The following is a 17100-nucleotide window of genomic DNA, read 5'->3' as shown; positions in this document are numbered from 1 at the left end:
TAACGCCACCTTAACCGTTTCTACGTGCGTCCTTACCTCCCGGTCCTTCGTCTCCATTGCTTCTGTCACCTCTTCCAACCTCTTCGTCAATCCCTCATGTACCATTTGACATTCCTTTTGTGTCGCTATTAATTCATTTTTTATGTCCTTTTGTGTTGCTTTTAAACCCCCGATGATTGCTGTGTTCTTTTCCACTTGGTCCGTTAGTTCCTTTTGTCCCACTGTCAGCTGTTCTACTCCTTTCGTCAGATCTTCTATTCCCCCCTGTAACTTTGCCGTATTATTTCTCACCTCTTTCTCTATACGCTTTTCGCCTCGCTTTACCTCCTCGCGCAGCCCCGAGACCTCCTCACTCACCCCTCGTCGTATTTCCTCCATCTGGTTCCCCATCTGTTCGATTTCCCGGGCGGATTGTTCCCCTATTTCCCGCAATTTGTCCTCCATCCTATTTTCTAACCCCATTAACCCATTTTTCACCCCCTCTAACTGATTCTCCTGGGCAGCCATTCTATTTTCCACCCCCATTAACCCATTTTTCACCTCTTTTATCCCGTTGTCTAACCCCTCAAAATTATTGTCTAACTTCTCACCGGTACCCCTCGCTTCGTCCCTCATTACCCCCATTTGGTTTCCCATTACCCCCAATTGCTCACTCTGAGCATCCATCCGGTTCCCCATTACCCCCATTTGGTTTCCCATCCTGTTTTCCATCCCTTTGAAATTATCGTCTGTTTTTACCATAAAGGCCATCATCTGTTTCATAAACAGGTTCCAATTCATTGGCATCTCGGGTTCGGCTACCGCGACCATGGGCGTGGCTAAATTTGGTGCCGCAACAACCATGTGCGCGAGGACGCCATCTTGTGCACCTGATACACCCTCAACCACACCTTCTTTACTCTCCTCCACCCTTTCCTCCACATACATTTCCCCGAGGTCCTGGGTCGATTCTACCCCGTCTATCTCTCCCACCGGCATCCCGTCGCCTTGAACAGCCATGGCGCGATTTCAAAATTCGGGTTTTTATACAACAAACAAATTTCGGCTTTATAATTTCGAGCGCGTAAACGCGCTCCGGGTCCGATCTCACTCCTCGACACCAATTGTTATAGATCGCGGTTAGATGTTATAGACCGAGCGGTGGTGTAAGACCGCGACCTAACAAAACTCACCCGATTCACCCAGACTTTGGCCGTATCGCACCGTAGCTGCCCAATGAGGGGAAAAGACAAAAACGACGAATGCAAAGAGGAAAACGAAGGCAAAGAAGTTGGAAATACTACTAAATTTATTTACTATGTACACACATAAGCAAGAAGAAAGCAGGCACGTTTATTTACAGGCACATGAGACGCAGGTGACACAGTGAAAATGATTAGCTTATGCAGACTTGACTTAACTACCCAGGACAGCACAAACAAAGACACTGACTCACTCGGGGAATGCCAGGAATGGCAGAAGGTGGACGGCTGGAGGTGCACGCTTGGTGGAGCCAACACGGAGCTTGGTGGAGCCAACACGGAGCTTGGTGGAGCCAACACGGAGCTTGGTGGAGCCAACACGGAGCTTGGTGGAGGGGAACGCTTGGTGGAGCCAACACGGAGCTTGGTGGAGCCTTGGTGTGACGGGTTCTCTCTTCTCTGTAAAAGCTCAACCGTCTTGTCTCTGGTAAAAGCTCAACTCTTCCAGTCTCTTGCAAAAGCGAATCTCTCTGACTCCTCTCCACGGCTTGGGCTCCCTTGTGTCTGCCGGTAAAAACTCATCTCCTTTGGCCACACCCCTGCCTTGGGTTATATAGGCCCCCGCCCCTCAACCTTTGCGAACCTCCCCGACCGCTCTTCCTCCGCCCTCTGTAGCCAAACCCCTGGCTCATGGTTGGTCGAGCGGGGCTGGTTCACTCCTCCCCCTCTATGACGAGGTGGAGACACGCCTTTCTTCCCTGACTCGAGCCTCGTGGTCAATGGCGGTTATTGGAGGGGAGGTGATTGGGAATCGAGGCTCAGCAATGACGAGAGGGGATGTAATATGGCAATCGAGGGTCGGCAATCACGAAAGGGGGGATGTGAAGGAAATGGGGATTTCTGGGGATGGGAATGGAAGGGGATCTATTCTCTTTCACTGGTGCAATGGAGTATTTCAATTAATGGGAGACACAGCCTTATCTTAAAACACAGAATAAGATATAACTATCGAACATGAATATCCTATGATTGGCTGACGTGTATGCTTGTGGACTATGGGACGCCCTTTTGATCTTACACAGCTCCGGAGGCAGGAGGCACAGCACAACAACAATAATAATAATCATACAGCACACAATAAAAAAAAATATATGCAGTCCTCATATCCACAACAATATATATATATATATATATATATATATATATATATATATATATATATATATATATATATATATATATATATATATATATATATATACACATACACACACACACACACGTACACACATATATATGCAGTATGCACGCACGCACACACAAACACACACACACACACACACACACACACACACACACACACACACACACACACACACACACACACACACACACACACACACACACACGTACACCTACACATGTCCCACGGCACATGTATATAGCCCACATCGCACATGTATATACATGTTTAAAGTGTACGTGCCCCTCCGTCCTCCCTCCTTCCTCCTCCCTCCTCCACCCAGCAACGCCCGGTACTTCTGCTCGTAACTAATAAAATAAAAACGAAGTAATATCTCTCAGCAATTTCCCGTCTGTTAATTTATATATTTTACAAATGTGAATTACACGTCCATGCACACGTGAAATGGAGTTTGTTTTTTCACACGTGAAATGAACACGTGAACCTTTACTTCCGGATAATAATGTTGAATGAAATAAGAATGAAGAAATGTATGTCGGCATCATTGTTGACGTTTTTGTGACGACTGTCATCAAACGGAAAAGTAATATATCTTAACGGAAAAGAAAAAGCGAATTTTTAATACATGTCGACATTTTCCCTGACTGTTATTTTAGGCGGTGTATTTTTGTGTATCATCATGGCGCGATTTTTAAAAATATATCTCTGCATTTTCCCGTGTGTGCGTGAATGTTCTCAATTATTTCTGACACCGAGTCTAAAACCATCGATAAAAATTAAATCAGATGGTGAATTCGATAAAATCGTGAGGGTGACTCAATGAATGGGCTTTATTTTACAGGCCTTTGAGAATTCATTTCGTTCTATAAACGGAAACTTTCATCGGATTTTCTTCCCGTTTTTTTTTCAACCGAGTCTAAAACTATGTTAGCGACTGTTAAAAATGAAATGATATATCGAATTTGAGTTGAAGTAAACCTGTGTGAGAGAGACAGACAGCACGGGCCTAACTAAACAGGCCTCAAAGCTATTCGAGTTAATAAAAAAGTGGATATTTGTTTACATGAAGCCTCTCCAAGAATAGGTGGAGCTATGGGTGGAGCTACCCTGCAAACGGACTAAGCCACACCCCCGGACAGACGGATCACCTACGCCTATTATAATATAGACTAGTGGGGTCACCCGTGGGAATCCCACGGGTATGGACGTGTGTGACATTTGGACATCTTGATTTACATGCTGCACATTAACTTTTACAAAATGGTTAAAATTGTGTAATGAACACAATTTATTTATTTCACATAATATGTGACCCCTCACTCCTCTCCATCCTCACGCCTCTCCAATGCCACTCCTCCTCACACTCCTCTCCAATACCTCCTCACACTTCTCTCCAATACCTCCTCACACTCTTCTCCAATACCTCCACACACCCCTCTCCAATACCTCCTCACACCCCTCTCCAATACCTCCTCACACTCCTCTCCAATACCTCCTCACACTCCTCTCCAATACCTCCACACACTCCTCTCCAATACATCCTCACACGCCTCTCCAATACCTCCTCACACTCCTCTCCAACCCCTCACATTCCTCGCCAACCCCTCACACTCCTCTCCAACCCCTCACACTCCTCGACAACCACTCACACTCCTCGCCAACCCCTCACACTCCTCACCAACCCCTCACACTCCTCTCCAACTCACACTCCTCTCCAATCCCTCACACTCCTCTCCAATCCCTCACACTCCTCTCCAATCCCTCACACTCCTCTCCAATCCCTCACACTCCTCTCCAATCCCTCACACTCCTCTCCAATCCCTCACACTCCTCTCCAATCCCTCACACTCCTCTCCAATCCCTCACACTCTTCTCCAATCCCTCACACTCCTCTCCAATCCCTCACACTCGTCTTCAATTCCTCATACTCCCCTCCAATCGCTCCTCACTCGCCTCTCCAATCGCGCCTCACTCTCCTCTCCAATCGCTCCTCACCCACCTCTCCAATCGCTCCTCACTCACCTCTCCAATCGCTCCTCACTCTCCAACCCCTCGCTCCTCTCCAACACCTCCTCACACTCCTCTCCAACACCTCCTCGCACTCATCTCCAATACCTCCTCTCCATTACCTCCTCGCACTCCTCTCCATTACCTCCTCGCACTCCTCTCCAATACCTCCTCGCACTCCTCTCCAATACCTCCTCGCACTCCCCTCCAATACCTCCTCGCACTCCCCTCCAATACCTCCTCGCACTCCCCTCCAATACCTTCTCGCACTCCTCTACAACCCCTCACACTCCTCGACAACCCCTCACACTCCTCGACAACCCCTCACACTCCTCGACAACCCCTCACACTCCTCTCCAACCCCTCACACTCCTCTCCAATACCCCCTCACACTCCTCTCCAATACCCCCTCACACTCCTCTCCAATACCCCCTCACACTCCTCTCCAATACCCCCTCACACTCCTCTCCAATACCTCCTCACACTCCCCTCCAATACTTCCTCACACTCCCCTCCAATACTTCCTCACACTCCTCTCCAATCTCTCACACTCCTCTCCAATCTCTCACACTCCTCTCCAATCTCTCACACTCCTCTCCAATCTCTCACACTCCTCTCCAATCTCTCACACTCCTCTCCAATCTCTCACACTCCTCTCCAATCCCTCACACTCCTCTCCAATCCCTCACACTCCTCTCCAATCACTCACACTCCTCTCCAATCCCTCACACTCCTCTCCAATCCCTCACACTCCTCTCCAATCCCTCACACTCCTCTCCAATCCCTCACACTCCTCTCCAATCCCTCACACTCCTCTCCAATCCCTCACACTCCTCTCCAATCCCTCACACTCCTCTCCAATCCCTCACACTCCTCTCCAAACCCTCACACTCCTCTCCAATCCCTCACACTCCTCTCCAATCCCTCACACTCCTCTCCAATCCCTCACACTCCTCTCCAATCCCTCACACTCCTCTCCAATCCCTCACACTCCTCTCCAATCCCTCACACTCCTCTCCAATCCCTCACACTCCTCTCCAATCCCTCACACTCCTCTCCAATCCCTCACACTCCTCTCCAATCCCTCACACTCCGCTCCAATCCCTCACACTCCGCTCCAATCCCTCACACTCCGCTCCAATCCCTCACACTCCGCTCCAATCCCTCACACTCCTCTCTAATCCCTCGAACTCCTCTCTAATCCCTCGAACTCCTCTCTAATCCCTCGAACTCCTCTCCTCTCCAATCCCTCACACTCGTCTTCAATTCCTCATACTCCCCTCCAATCGCTCCTCACTCGCCTCTCCAATCGCTCCTCACTCGCCTCTCCAATCGCGCCTCACTCTCCTCTCCAATCGCTCCTCACTCTATCGCTCCTCACCCACCTCTCCAATCGCTCCTCACTCACCTCTCCAATCGCTCCTCACTCTCCAACCCCTCGCTCCTCTCCAACACCTCCTCACACTCCTCTCCAACACCTCCTCGCACTCATCTCCAATACCTCCTCTCCATTACCTCCTCTCCATTACCTCCTCGCACTCCCCTCCAATACCTCCTCGCACTCCCCTCCAATACCTTCTCGCACTCCTCTACAACCCCTCACACTCCTCGCCAACCCCTCACACTCCTCGCCAACCCCTCACACTCCTCGCCAACCCCTCACACTCCTCGCCAACCCCTCACACTCCTCGCCAACCCCTCACACTCCTCGACAAGCCCTCACACTCCTCTCCAAGCCCTCACACTCCTCTCCAAGCCCTCACACTCCTCTCCAAGCCCTCACACTCCTCTCCAAGCCCTCACACTCCTCTCCAAGCCCTCACACTCCTCTCCAAGCCCTCACACTCCTCTCCAATACCTCCTCGCACTCCTCTCCAATACCTCCTCGCACTCCCCTCCAATACCTCCTCGCACTCCCCTCCAATACCTCCTCGCACTCCCCTCCAATACCTCCTCGCACTCCTCTACAACCCCTCACACTCCTCGACAACCCCTCACACTCCTCTCCAAGCCCTCACACTCCTCTCCAACCCCTCACACTCCTCTCCAATACCCCCTCACACTCCTCTCCAATACCCCCTCACACTCCTCTCCAATACCCCCTCACACTCCTCTCCAATACCTCCTCACACTCCCCTCCAATACTTCCTCACACTCCCCTCCAATACTTCCTCACACTCCTCTCCAATCTCTCACACTCCTCTCCAATCCCTCACACTCCTCTCCAATCCCTCACACTCCTCTCCAATCCCTCACACTCCTCTCCAATCCCTCACACTCCTCTCCAATCCCTCACACTCCTCTCCAATCCCTCACACTCCTCTCCAATCCCTCACACTCCTCTCCAATCCCTCACACTCCTCTCCAATCCCTCACACTCCTCTCCAATCCCTCACACTCCTCTCCAATCCCTCACACTCCTCTCCAATCCCTCACACTCCTCTCCAATCCCTCACACTCCTCTCCAATCCCTCACACTCCTCTCCAAACCCTCACACTCCTCTCCAAACCCTCACACTCCTCTCCAATCCCTCACACTCCTCTCCAATCCCTCACACTCCTCTCCAATCCCTCACACTCCTCTCCAATCCCTCACACTCCTCTCCAATCCCTCACACTCCTCTCCAATCCCTCACACTCCTCTCCAATCCCTCACACTCCTCTCCAATCCCTCACACTCCTCTCCAATCCCTCACACTCCTCTCCAATCCCTCACACTCCGCTCCAATCCCTCACACTCCGCTCCAATCCCTCACACTCCTCTCTAATCCCTCGAACTCCTCTCTAATCCCTCGAACTCCTCTCTAATCCCTCGAACTCCTCTCCTCTCCAATCCCTCACACTCGTCTTCAATTCCTCATACTCCCCTCCAATCGCTCCTCACTCGCCTCTCCAATCGCGCCTCACTCTCCTCTCCAATCGCTACTCACTCTATCGCTCCTCACCCACCTCTCCAATCGCTCCTCACTCACCTCTCCAATCGCTCCTCACCATTACCTCCTCGCACTCACCTCCAATACCTCCTCGCACTCCCCTCCAATACCTTCTCGCACTCCTCTACAACCCCTCACACTCCTCGCCAACCCCTCACACTCCTCGCCAACCCCTCACACTCCTCGCCAACCCCTCACACTCCTCGCCAACCCCTCACACTCCTCGCCAACCCCTCACACGCCTCTCCAACCCCTCACACTCCTCTCCAACCCCTCACACTCCTCTCCAAGCCCTCACACTCCTCTCCAAGCCCTCACACTCCTCTCCAAGCCCTCACACTCCTCTCCAACCCCTCACACACCTCTCCAATACCTCCTCACACTCCTCTCCAATACCTCCTCACACTCCTCTCCAAGCCCTCACACTCCTCTCCAAGCCCTCACACTCCGCTCCAATCCCTCACACTCCGCTCCAATCCCTCACACTCCTCTCTAATCCCTCGAACTCCTCTCTAATCCCTCGAACTCCTCTCTAATCCCTCGAACTCCTCTCCTCTCCAATCCCTCACACTCGTCTTCAATTCCTCATACTCCCCTCCAATCGCTCCTCACTCGCCTCTCCAATCGCGCCTCACTCTCCTCTCCAATCGCTACTCACTCTATCGCTCCTCACCCACCTCTCCAATCGCTCCTCACTCACCTCTCCAATCGCTCCTCACCATTACCTCCTCGCACTCCTCTCCATTACCTCCTCGCACTCCCCTCCAATACCTCCTCGCACTCCCCTCCAATACCTCCTCGCACTCCCCTCCAATACCTTCTCGCACTCCTCTACAACCCCTCACACTCCTCGACAACCCCTCACACTCCTCGACAACCCCTCACACTCCTCTCCAACCCCTCACACTCCTCTCCAATACCCCCTCACACTCCTCTCCAATACCCCCTCACACTCCTCTCCAATACCTCCTCACACTCCCCTCCAATACTTCCTCACACTCCCCTCCAATACTTCCTCACACTCCTCTCCAATCTCTCACACTCCTCTCCAATCTCTCACACTCCTCTCCAATCTCTCACACTCCTCTCCAATCTCTCACACTCCTCTCCAATCTCTCACACTCCTCTCCAATCTCTCACACTCCTCTCCAATCTCTCACACTCCTCTCCAATCTCTCACACTCCTCTCCAATCCCTCACACTCCTCTCCAATCCCTCACACTCCTCTCCAATCCCTCACACTCCTCTCCAATCACTCACACTCCTCTCCAATCCCTCACACTCCTCTCCAATCCCTCACACTCCTCTCCAATCCCTCACACTCCTCTCCAATCCCTCACACTCCTCTCCAATCCCTCACACTCCTCTCCAATCCCTCACACTCCTCTCCAATCCCTCACACTCCTCTCCAATCCCTCACACTCCTCTCCAATCCCTCACACTCCTCTCCAAACCCTCACACTCCTCTCCAATCCCTCACACTCCTCTCCAATCCCTCACACTCCTCTCCAATCCCTCACACTCCTCTCCAATCCCTCACACTCCTCTCCAATCCCTCACACTCCTCTCCAATCCCTCACACTCCTCTCCAATCCCTCACACTCCTCTCCAATCCCTCACACTCCGCTCCAATCCCTCACACTCCGCTCCAATCCCTCACACTCCGCTCCAATCCCTCACACTCCGCTCCAATCCCTCACACTCCTCTCCAATCCCTCGAACTCCTCTCCAATCCCTCGAACTCCTCTCTAATCCCTCGAACTCCTCTCCTCTCCAATCCCTCACACTCGTCTTCAATTCCTCATACTCCCCTCCAATCGCTCCTCACTCGCCTCTCCAATCGCTCCTCACTCGCCTCTCCAATCGCGCCTCACTCTCCTCTCCAATCGCTCCTCACTCTATCGCTCCTCACCCACCTCTCCAATCGCTCCTCACTCACCTCTCCAATCGCTCCTCACTCTCCAACACCTCCTCACACTCCTCTCCAACACCTCCTCGCACTCATCTCCAATACCTCCTCTCCATTACCTCCTCTCCATTACCTCCTCGCACTCCCCTCCAATACCTCCTCGCACTCCCCTCCAATACCTTCTCGCACTCCTCTACAACCCCTCACACTCCTCGCCAACCCCTCACACTCCTCGCCAACCCCTCACACTCCTCGCCAACCCCTCACACTCCTCGCCAACCCCTCACACTCCTCGACAAGCCCTCACACTCCTCTCCAAGCCCTCACACTCCTCTCCAAGCCCTCACACTCCTCTCCAAGCCCTCACACTCCTCTCCAAGCCCTCACACTCCTCTCCAAGCCCTCACACTCCTCTCCAATACCTCCTCGCACTCCTCTCCAATACCTCCTCGCACTCCCCTCCAATACCTCCTCGCACTCCCCTCCAATACCTCCTCGCACTCCCCTCCAATACCTCCTCGCACTCCCCTCCAATACCTCCTCGCACTCCCCTCCAATACCTCCTCGCACTCCTCTACAACCCCTCACACTCCTCGACAACCCCTCACACTCCTCGACAACCCCTCACACTCCTCTCCAACCCCTCACACTCCTCTCCAAGCCCTCACACTCCTCTCCAACCCCTCACACTCCTCTCCAATACCCCCTCACACTCCTCTCCAATACCCCCTCACACTCCTCTCCAATACCTCCTCACACTCCCCTCCAATACTTCCTCACACTCCCCTCCAATACTTCCTCACACTCCTCTCCAATCTCTCACACTCCTCTCCAATCTCTCACACTCCTCTCCAATCCCTCACACTCCTCTCCAATCCCTCACACTCCTCTCCAATCCCTCACACTCCTCTCCAATCCCTCACACTCCTCTCCAATCCCTCACACTCCTCTCCAATCCCTCACACTCCTCTCCAATCCCTCACACTCCTCTCCAATCCCTCACACTCCTCTCCAATCCCTCACACTCCTCTCCAATCCCTCACACTCCTCTCCAATCCCTCACACTCCTCTCCAATCCCTCACACTCCTCTCCAATCCCTCACACTCCTCTCCAATCCCTCACACTCCTCTCCAATCCCTCACACTCCTCTCCAATCCCTCACACTCCTCTCCAATCCCTCACACTCCTCTCCAATCCCTCACACTCCTCTCCAATCCCTCACACTCCTCTCCAATCCCTCACACTCCTCTCCAATCCCTCACACTCCTCTCCAATCCCTCACACTCCTCTCCAATCCCTCACACTCCTCTCCAATCCCTCACACTCCTCTCCAATCCCTCACACTCCGCTCCAATCCCTCACACTCCGCTCCAATCCCTCACACTCCTCTCTAATCCCTCGAACTCCTCTCTAATCCCTCGAACTCCTCTCTAATCCCTCGAACTCCTCTCCTCTCCAATCCCTCACACTCGTCTTCAATTCCTCATACTCCCCTCCAATCGCTCCTCACTCTCCTCTCCAATCGCTACTCACTCTATCGCTCCTCACCCACCTCTCCAATCGCTCCTCACTCACCTCTCCAATCGCTCCTCACCATTACCTCCTCGCACTCCTCTCCATTACCTCCTCGCACTCCCCTCCAATACCTCCTCGCACTCCCCTCCAATACCTTCTCGCACTCCTCTACAACCCCTCACACTCCTCGCCAACCCCTCACACTCCTCGCCAACCCCTCACACTCCTCGCCAACCCCTCACACGCCTCTCCAACCCCTCACACTCCTCTCCAAGCCCTCACACTCCTCTCCAAGCCCTCACACTCCTCTCCAAGCCCTCACACTCCTCTCCAACCCCTCACACTCCTCTCCAATACCTCCTCACACTCCTCTCCACTATCTCCTCACACTCCTCTCCAATCGGCCCTCACTCTCTGCTCCAATCCGCCCTCACTCTCCAACTCCTTGCTCCTCACTCTCCAACTCCTTGCTCCTCGCTCTCCAACCCCTAGCTCCTCGCTCTCCAACCCCTATCTCCTCGCTCTCCAACCCTCCTCATCGTTGTTGCAGCAGCATTCTGTGCGGTTCTCCCGTCTCGTGCGGTCTCTGTGCGGTTCTTGCTACATCCTGTTTAAGTCTGCATTGACGTTCGTCGACAGACTCGTTCGCCTGTCTCATTCGTTTTCTTGCTACATCCTGTTCAAGTCTGCGTTCTTCATCGACCGTCGCATTCATTTTGGAAATGGAAGTTTCCACGCAACGCATGAATTGTCACGATCCTCAAGATAAAGTCTCGTAATTATCAAATGACAAATGGCAAGTAAATTACATTGTGAAAATTAAAGATTTCAAATAAACCTATTTTAAGTGCATGCGCACATAATAAAAAAAAAACGAAGAAATATCTCTCGGTAATTTCCTGAAACATATTTTACTTCCGGATAATAATGTTGAATGAAATTAGAAAGAACGAAGATATATATGTCGTTTTTGTGCCGACTCTCATAAAAGGCAAAAGTAATATATCTTAACGGAAAAGAAAAAGCGAATTTTTTATATATGTCGACATTTTCCCCGAATGTTATTTTAGGCGCTGTATTTTCGTGTATCATCGTGGCGCGATTTTTATAAATATATCTCGGCAATTTCCCGTGTGTGCGTGAATGTTCTCAATTATTTCTGACACCGAGTCTAAAACCATCGATAAAAATTAAATCAGATGGTGAATTCGAGATAAAATCGTGAGGGTGACTCTCAATGAATGGGCTTTAGTTTACAGGCCTTTGAGAAATCATTTCGTTCAATAAACGGAAACTTTCTTGGGATTCTCTTCCCGTTTTTTTTCAACCGAGTCTAACACTATGTTAGCGACTGTTAAAAATGAAATGATATATCGAATTAGAATTGAAATAAACCTGTGTGAGAGAGAAAGACAGCATGGGCCTAACTAAACAGGCCTCAAAGCCATTCGAGGTAATAAAATGGTGGATATTTGTTTACATGAAGCCTCTCCAAGAATGGGTGGAGCTATGGGTGGAGCTACTCTGCAAACGGACTAAGCCACACCCCCGGACAGACGGACAGAATCACCTTCGCCTATTATAATATATATATACTAGTGGGGTCACCCGTGGGAATCCCACGGGTATGGACGTGTGTGACATTTGGACATCTTGATTTAGATGCTGCACATTAAATTTTACAAAATGGTTAAAATGGTGTAATGAACACAACTTATTTATTTCACATAATATGTGACCCCTCACTCCTCTCCACCCTCACGCCTCTCCAATACCACTCCTCCTCACACTCCTCTCCAATACCACTCCTCCTCACACTCCTCTCCAATACCTCCTCGCACTCCTCTCCAATACCTCCTCGCACTCCTCTCCAATACCTCCTCGCACTCCTCTCCAATACCTCCTCGCACTCCTCTCCAATACCTCCTCGCACTCCTCTGCAATACCTCCTCGCACTCCTCTCCAATACCTCCTCGCACTCCTCTCCAATACCTCCTCGCACTCCTCTCCAATACCTCCTCGCACTCCTCTCCAATACCTCCTCGCACTCCTCTCCAATACCTCCTCGCACTCCTCTCCAATACCTCCTCGCACTCCTCTCCAATACCTCCTCGCACTCCTCTCCAATACCTCCTCGCACTCCTCTCCAATACCTCCTCGCACTCCTCTCCAATACCTCCTCGCACTCCTCTGCAATACCTCCTCGCACTCCTCTCCAATACCTCCTCGCACTCCTCTCCAATACCTCCTCGCACTCCTCTCCAATACCTCCTCGCACTCCTCTCCAAACCATCCTCGCACTCCTCTCCAATACCCCCTCACACTCCTCGCCAACCCCTCACACTCCTCGCCAACCCCTCACACTCCTCGCCAACCCCTCACACTCCTCGCCAACCCCTCACACTCCTCGCCAACCCCTCACACTCCTCTCCAGCTCCTCACACTCCTCTCCAATCCCTCACACTCCTCTCCAATCCCTCACACTCCTCTCAAATCCCTCACACTTCTCTTCAATTCCTCATACTCCCCTCCAATCGCACCTCACTTCTCCTCTCCAATCACTCCTCACTTGCCTCTCCAATCCCTCACACTCCTCTCCAATCCCTCACACTCCTCTCAAATCCCGCACACTCCTCTCAAATCCCGCACACTCCTCTCCAATCCCGCACACTCCTCTCCAATCCCGCACACTCCTCTCCAATCCCGCACACTCCTCTCCAATCCCGCACACTCCTCTCCAATCCCGCACACTCCTCTCCAATCCCGCACACTCCTCTCCAATCCCGCACACTCCTCTCCAATCCCGCACACTCCTCTCCAATCCCGCACACTCCTCTCCAATCCCTCACACTCCTCTCCAATCCCTCACACTCCTCTCCAATCCCTCACACTCCTCTCTAATCCCTCGAACTCCTCTCCTCTCAAATCCCTCACACGAGTCCTCAATTCCTCATACTCCCCTCCAATCGCTCCTCACTCGCCTCTCCAATCGCTCCTCACTCTCCAACCCCTCGCTCCTCTCCAACACCTCCTCGCACCCCTCTCCAACACCTCCTCGCACCCCTCTCCAACACCTCCTCGCACCCCTCTCCAACACCTCCTCGCACCCCTCTCCAACACCTCCTCGCACCCCTCTCCAACACCTCCTCGCACCCCTCTCCAACACCTCCTCGCACCCCTCTCCAACACCTCCTCGCACCCCTCTCCAACACCTCCTCGCACCCCTCTCCAACACCTCCTCGCACCCCTCTCCAATACCTCCTCGCACCCCTCTCCAATACCTCCTCGCACCCCTCTCCAATACCTCCTCGCACCCCTCTCCAATACCTCCTCGCACCCCTCTCCAATACCTCCTCGCACCCCTCTCCAATACCTCCTCGCACTCCTCTCCAATACCTCCTCGCACTCCTCTCCAATACCTCCTCGCACTCCTCTCCAATACCTCCTCGCACTCCTCTCCAATACCTCCTCGCACTCCTCTCCAATACCTCCTCGCACTCCTCTCCAATACCTCCTCGCACTCCTCTCCAATACCTCCTCGCACTCCTCTCCAATACCTCCTCGCACTCCTCTCCAATACCTCCTCGCACTCCTCTCCAATACCTCCTCGCACTCCTCTCCAATACCTCCTCGCACTCCTCTCCAATACCTCCTCGCACTCCTCTCCAATACCTCCTCGCACTCCTCTCCAATACCTCCTCGCACTCCTCTCCAATACCTCCTCGCACTCCTCTCCAATACCTCGCACTCCTCTCCAATACCTCGCACTCCTCTCCAATACCTCCTCGCACTCCTCTCCAATACCTCCTCGCACTCCTCTCCAATACCTCCTCGCACTCCTCTCCAATACCTCCTCGCACTCCTCTCCAATACCTCCTCGCACTCCTCTCCAATACCTCCTCGCACTCCTCTCCAATACCTCCTTGCACTCCTCTCCAATAACTCCTCGCACTCCTCTCCAATACCTCCTCACACTCTCCAATACCTCGTCGCACTCCTCTCCAATACCTCCTTGCACTCCTCTCCAATAACTCCTCGCACTCCTCTCCAATACCTCCTCACACTCTCCAATACCTCCTCGCACTCCTCTCCAATACCTCCTCGCACTCCTCTCCAATACCTCCTCGCACTCCTCTCCAATACCTCCTCGCACTCCTCTCCAATACCTCCTCGCACTCCTCTCCAATACCTCCTTGCACTCCTCTCCAATACCTCCTCGCACTCCTCTCCAATACCTCCTCGCACTCCTCTCCAATACCTCCTCGCACTCCTCTCCAATACCTCCTTGCACTCCTCTCCAATAACTCCTCGCACTCCTCTCCAATACCTCCTCACACTCTCCAATACCTCCTCGCACTCCTCTCCAATACCTCCTTGCACTCCTCTCCAATAACTCCTCGCACTCCTCTCCAATACCTCCTCACACTCTCCAATACCTCCTTGCACTCCTCTCCAATAACTCCTCGCACTCCTCTCCAATACCTCCTCACACTCTCCAATACCTCGTCGCACTCCTCTCCAATACCTCCTCACACTCCTCTACAACCCCTCACACTCCTCGCCATCCCCTATTGCCAAACCTATTTAAAGTGTATGCGCACATAACTAATAAAAAGAAACGAAGACATATCTCTCGGTAATTTCCTGAAACATATTTTACTTCCGGATAATAATGTTGAATGAAATAAGAAAGAACGAAGATATATATGTCGTTTTTGTGCCGACTCTCATAAAACGTAAAAGTAATATATCTTAACGGAAAAGAAAAAGCGAATTTTTAATATATGTCGACATTTTCCCCAACTGTTATTTTAGGCGGTGTATTTTTGTGTATCATCATGGCGCGATTTTTATAAATATATCTCGGCAATTTCCCGTGCGTGCGTAAATGTTCTCAATTATTTCTGACACCGAGTCTAAAACCATCGATAAAAATAAAATCAAATGGTGAATTCGATAAAATGGGCGTTTCATTTACAGGCCTTTGAGAAATCATTTCGTTCTATAAACGGAAACTTTCTTGGGATTCTCTTCCCGTTTTTTTTCAACCGAGTCTAACACTATGTTAGCGACTGTTAAAAATGAAATGATATATCGAATTAGAATTGAAATAAACCTGTGTGAGAGAGAAAGACAGCACGGGCCTAACTAAACAGGCCTCAAAGCTATTCGAGTTAATAAAATGGTGGATATTTGTTTACATGAAGCTTCTCCAAGAATGGGTGGAGCTATGGGCGGAGCTACTCTGCAAACGGACTAAGCCACACCCCTGGACAGACGGACAGAATCACCTTCGCCTATTATAATATAGATAGCAGCATTTACAAAACTTCCGGTGCTAATTCCTCATTTTTGGCTGTCATAAATTTTGATTTGTGAGGTCTACAAAATGGGATCTGCAAAACTGGTATAACACAAAATTGAATGTGATGGGCATCCCAATTTTTTAGACTAAAATTTGTACATCAGAAAAGCATGGTCTCCGCTGTTTATACCATGAATAACTATAAAATGAAGGCAATTTTATTTTGTGTAGAAAACTATTTGGGGGTTTCTTTCCTGGAATACCAATGTACCTCCAAGAGCATTGGATCCTGTAGAAAAAAACATCGTTGCTCAGCTGACAAAGCAGGAAGTATTACAGCAGAACAGATAGCAAGACACAGACTAACCCAACACTATGTTTAAAGCAAGATGGAAACCCACCTGCGCTTGCCTTACTCATGCTGTACATCTCTCCATAGGACCAATTACGACCGCAATTCCTTACCCGTTGTGCGTAACCAATGTGTGCCGAATTCCAAGCTTGCAGAACACTTCCACGACAATGTCCATTGATGTCTCATCTGTGACTGTTACGGGGCTGAAATCCACAATGGACTGCAGTTTCAGCACGTTCGCTGCTCCGGTTTCCGCGTTTCCATTGGCTGTGGCTCCTGCAGCCCGTGGTGGATGCAGACTGAATGAGAGAATTGTGTGCGGGCCGACACCCTCTTGGCGATGTAGAGCATTTTCTGAGAAAAGTGAGGAAAGAGATCCACATTTAATGTCCATTAATTACCTAAGAGCTGCGTGCAGAAAAATACAAACTAAAAGAAAAACATATATTGTCGTTTCTTTTCAGTCTCATGGCTCATCTCCATGAGCAAGTTTGGAATTTCATTCCAGAACCAGGTCTAGTTGGCACAACATTCTGTATTATGTGCGGACCTATATACAAGAACATGGCAGAGGGCTATGTATGGCAGATGTCATGTTCTCAACATGTATTGCATTGTAATAAGAGCCATACATGGGTAGAGCTTATCACAATCACTTATTCATGGTGAAAAAGGTGCCACAAACAGCAC

The 17100-nt window shown here is 51.0% G+C and overlaps 1 protein-coding gene across 2 annotated transcripts in view; it reads right to left on the bottom strand.

The window, feature by feature from the left end:
- LOC137430072 (H(+)/Cl(-) exchange transporter 4-like) overlaps nt 1-17100 on the bottom strand; it is a 100507-nt gene that overhangs the window by 47100 nt on the left and 36307 nt on the right. For both annotated transcript variants that reach the window (XM_068120589.2, XM_068120593.2), the window contains exon 13: nt 16521-16764. In XM_068120589.2, the coding sequence (XP_067976690.1) occupies nt 16521-16764 (244 nt within the window). The remainder of the gene's footprint in view (nt 1-16520; nt 16765-17100) is intronic.

Source organism: Myxine glutinosa, chromosome 6 (genome assembly GCF_964187855.1).
Source record: "Myxine glutinosa chromosome 6, kmMyxGlut1.1, whole genome shotgun sequence".
Classification (NCBI taxonomy): Eukaryota; Metazoa; Chordata; class Myxini; order Myxiniformes; family Myxinidae; genus Myxine; species Myxine glutinosa.
This window is presented reverse-complemented; position numbering and strand designations above follow the sequence as displayed.